The 2500-nt window shown below is 45.0% G+C and overlaps 1 protein-coding gene and 1 long non-coding RNA gene across 14 annotated transcripts in view; one reads left to right on the forward strand and one right to left on the reverse strand.

Annotated features, from left to right (window-relative positions):
• LOC122633081 (guanine nucleotide-binding protein G(q) subunit alpha) overlaps positions 1-1657 on the reverse strand; it is a 25528-nt gene extending 23871 nt beyond the window's left edge. For 6 of the 13 annotated variants that reach the window (XM_043820604.1, XM_043820613.1, XM_043820603.1 and 3 more), the window contains exon 1: positions 1378-1656. In XM_043820604.1, coding sequence (XP_043676539.1) covers positions 1378-1495 — 118 coding nt within the window. In that variant the 5' untranslated portion in view covers positions 1496-1656. Of the gene's footprint in view, positions 1-1377 lie in introns of all 13 variants that reach the window. The other 7 variants (XM_043820608.1, XM_043820611.1, XM_043820606.1 and 4 more) reach the window with 3 other exon arrangements.
• LOC122633093 lies at positions 305-2002 on the forward strand. Its single transcript, XR_006328024.1, has 2 exons — positions 305-618; positions 1820-2002. It is a non-coding gene; the product is annotated as an uncharacterized LOC122633093 (long non-coding RNA).
• Positions 2003-2500: the final 498 nt, after the last annotated feature.

A 2500-nucleotide genomic window follows, 5' to 3' on the forward strand; every position in this document is an offset into this window, starting at 1 on the left:
AATTCGTTATCCTTTCGTATTCACATTCTCTTATAAAAAAAAAAGATTTCAAAAAATATAAAAAAGAAAGAAAGAAAAAGAATACGAGGAAGTGATAAGAGAATGAGATGCACATAAATAAATAAATAAATAAATAAATAAATAAATATCTTTACGTTTACGAAAAATGGAATCGGTCAGTGTGTAAACCGCGCCGGCCGGGCCGGCTCAACTACGATCGCGTTCGATCGGGTACGCGTACGAGGCGAAACGTACGCGTCGTCTACTGGAGAGGAGAAGGAGGAGGAAGAGAGGAGTGGTGTATATGGTGTGGATTGGGGGAGGGGGTAAGTACGACACGAAGAAGAGCGAGCGCGAACGAGCGAGCGCGAACGAGCGAACGAGAGAGCGAGCAAGCGAGCGAGAGAGAGAGGAGAGAGAGAGAGAGTAGGATAGGGGAAAGGAGGGAATGAGAAGGGAGGAGGGCCACTTCGTCGATCGTCGCACTTTACGGTACGTATGAATGAAACGAAACGATCTTTCGAAAGTCGCGGACGTGGAATGCTCGTGTGTCGCGTAACGAAATAGAGAAATAGGGAAATATAAAGAGAGAGAGAGAGAGAGAGAGAGAGAGAGGGAGTAGAAAGAAAGAGAGAGAAAGAGAGAACGTGAGTTAAAAAGAGAGAGAGAGAGAAAGATAGATAGATAGATAGATAAAGATAGATAGAGATAGGTGTTCCAAGAATCCGTCGAGCCGTGGCGCGAGCGTCGTTGCGCGGCCACGGGTTCCGAAGAAAAAAAGAAGAAGAAGAAAAAGAGGAAGAAGAAAATAAAGAGGAGAAAGAAAACGACTTAAAAAAGCTGTCGGTATACTCGGAACTACGGAAGAGTCAAAGAGACGTAGATAGATGGAGAAAGAAAGAGAAAGAGAGAGAGAGAGAGAGAGAGAGAGAGAGAGAGAAGAGAGAGAGAAGTGGGTGGTGAAGGAGGAGAAGAGAAGAGAAGAGAAGAGAAGTGAAGAGAAGTGAAGAGGAGAGGAGAGAGGGGAGGGAACGGTAGGTTCGGTCGAAGTCGTCGAAGCGACGACGCCTTTCCATCGGTTCTCTCGTCGCACGCGCCGACGATAACGGAAGAGAAGAGAAGAGAGAAGGGGGTTAGGTACGGATATTCGAAATTCCACGAGAGAGAAAGAAAGAAAAAAGAAAGAGAGTTATTATCGAATAGTGAGAAGATCGCCGATGAAACAAAGTAAAAAAATGAAAAAAAAAAGAAAAAGAAAACGTGGAAGAAAAAAAAATATAAAAAAAAAGAAATCGAGAAAAAAATTATATATCGAACGAAAAAAAAAGAAAAGAATAAATAAATAAATAAATAAATAAGTAGATAAATATTACTTACCGAGTAATAGAAGCTTGAGTTCTCTCCTGGCATCTCGTTTGTCCCTACGTAGTTGCCTCTCGATCTCCTGGTTGATACGCTTTTGCTCTTTCGCCTCTTCCGACAGGCAGCACGCCATGGCTCAGGACAGCGGGATCCTCCGTGAAAGGAGGAAGAAAAGGAGGGAGGGGACGAGGGAGGGAAGGAAGGAAGGAAGGAAGTTAGGAAGGTAGGAGGGTGGGTGGGTAGGTAAGTAGATAGATAGATAGATAGATAGATAGATAGATAGATAGATAGATAGATAGGTAGGTAGGTAGGTAGATAGATAGATATAGATAGATAGGTGGGTGGGTGGTGGGTGGTTGGTTGGTAGTTAGGTAGGTAGTAGGTAGGGAGAGAACTGAGGTATAGCAGAAGCTATAGGAGGAGAGAACGAAAGGAAAAGAAAGAAAGAGAGAGAGAGAGAGAAATGGAGAACGAATGAGCGGGGTAGAAGTCGGTGTGGTGGGGGGAAAAAGAAGGAGAAAGAAAGAAAGAGAGGAACAACTACTATTCGTAAAGCAGCGAGGTACGCCGGCCGAACGCCGACCGTCGTCGCGACGACAACGACGACGACGACGACGACGACGACGACGACGACGAGGACGACGAGGACAAGGATAAGGACAACAAGGACGACGATAAGGACAACGAGAAAGAGTTAAAAAAGAAAAGGACCCGGTCGTCTATCGTCCGGGTTGATATTATCTCAGTAGGGCGGTGTACGTGAAATAAGAGGAGAAGGAGGAAGAGGTAGTAGTAGTAGTAGTAGTAGTAGTACTGGTAGTGGTGAAAGAGGAGAAGGAGGAAGAGGAGAAGGAGGAGGAGGAAGTGGAGAAGGAGATGGAGGAGGAGGGACGACGTTTCGTCGCCGTCCTCGTGGTCTCTGCTATCTTTCTTCTCCTTCTCTTCTTTTCAAAGAACAACGACGACGAGGACGAAGACGAGGACGACGATGACGATGACGATGACGATGACAAGGTTGCTTTGACTTTGGCGACGTCGACGATGTCAACGATGTCACTATTACTATTACGATTATTATCGACGGAACCGGCGAATAAAACTTCTTTTCCAACAATCCTTACTGATGTTGTTGTTATTA

The sequence above is a fragment of the Vespula pensylvanica genome, chromosome 11 (assembly GCF_014466175.1).
Source record: "Vespula pensylvanica isolate Volc-1 chromosome 11, ASM1446617v1, whole genome shotgun sequence".
Taxonomy (NCBI): domain Eukaryota; kingdom Metazoa; phylum Arthropoda; class Insecta; order Hymenoptera; family Vespidae; genus Vespula; species Vespula pensylvanica.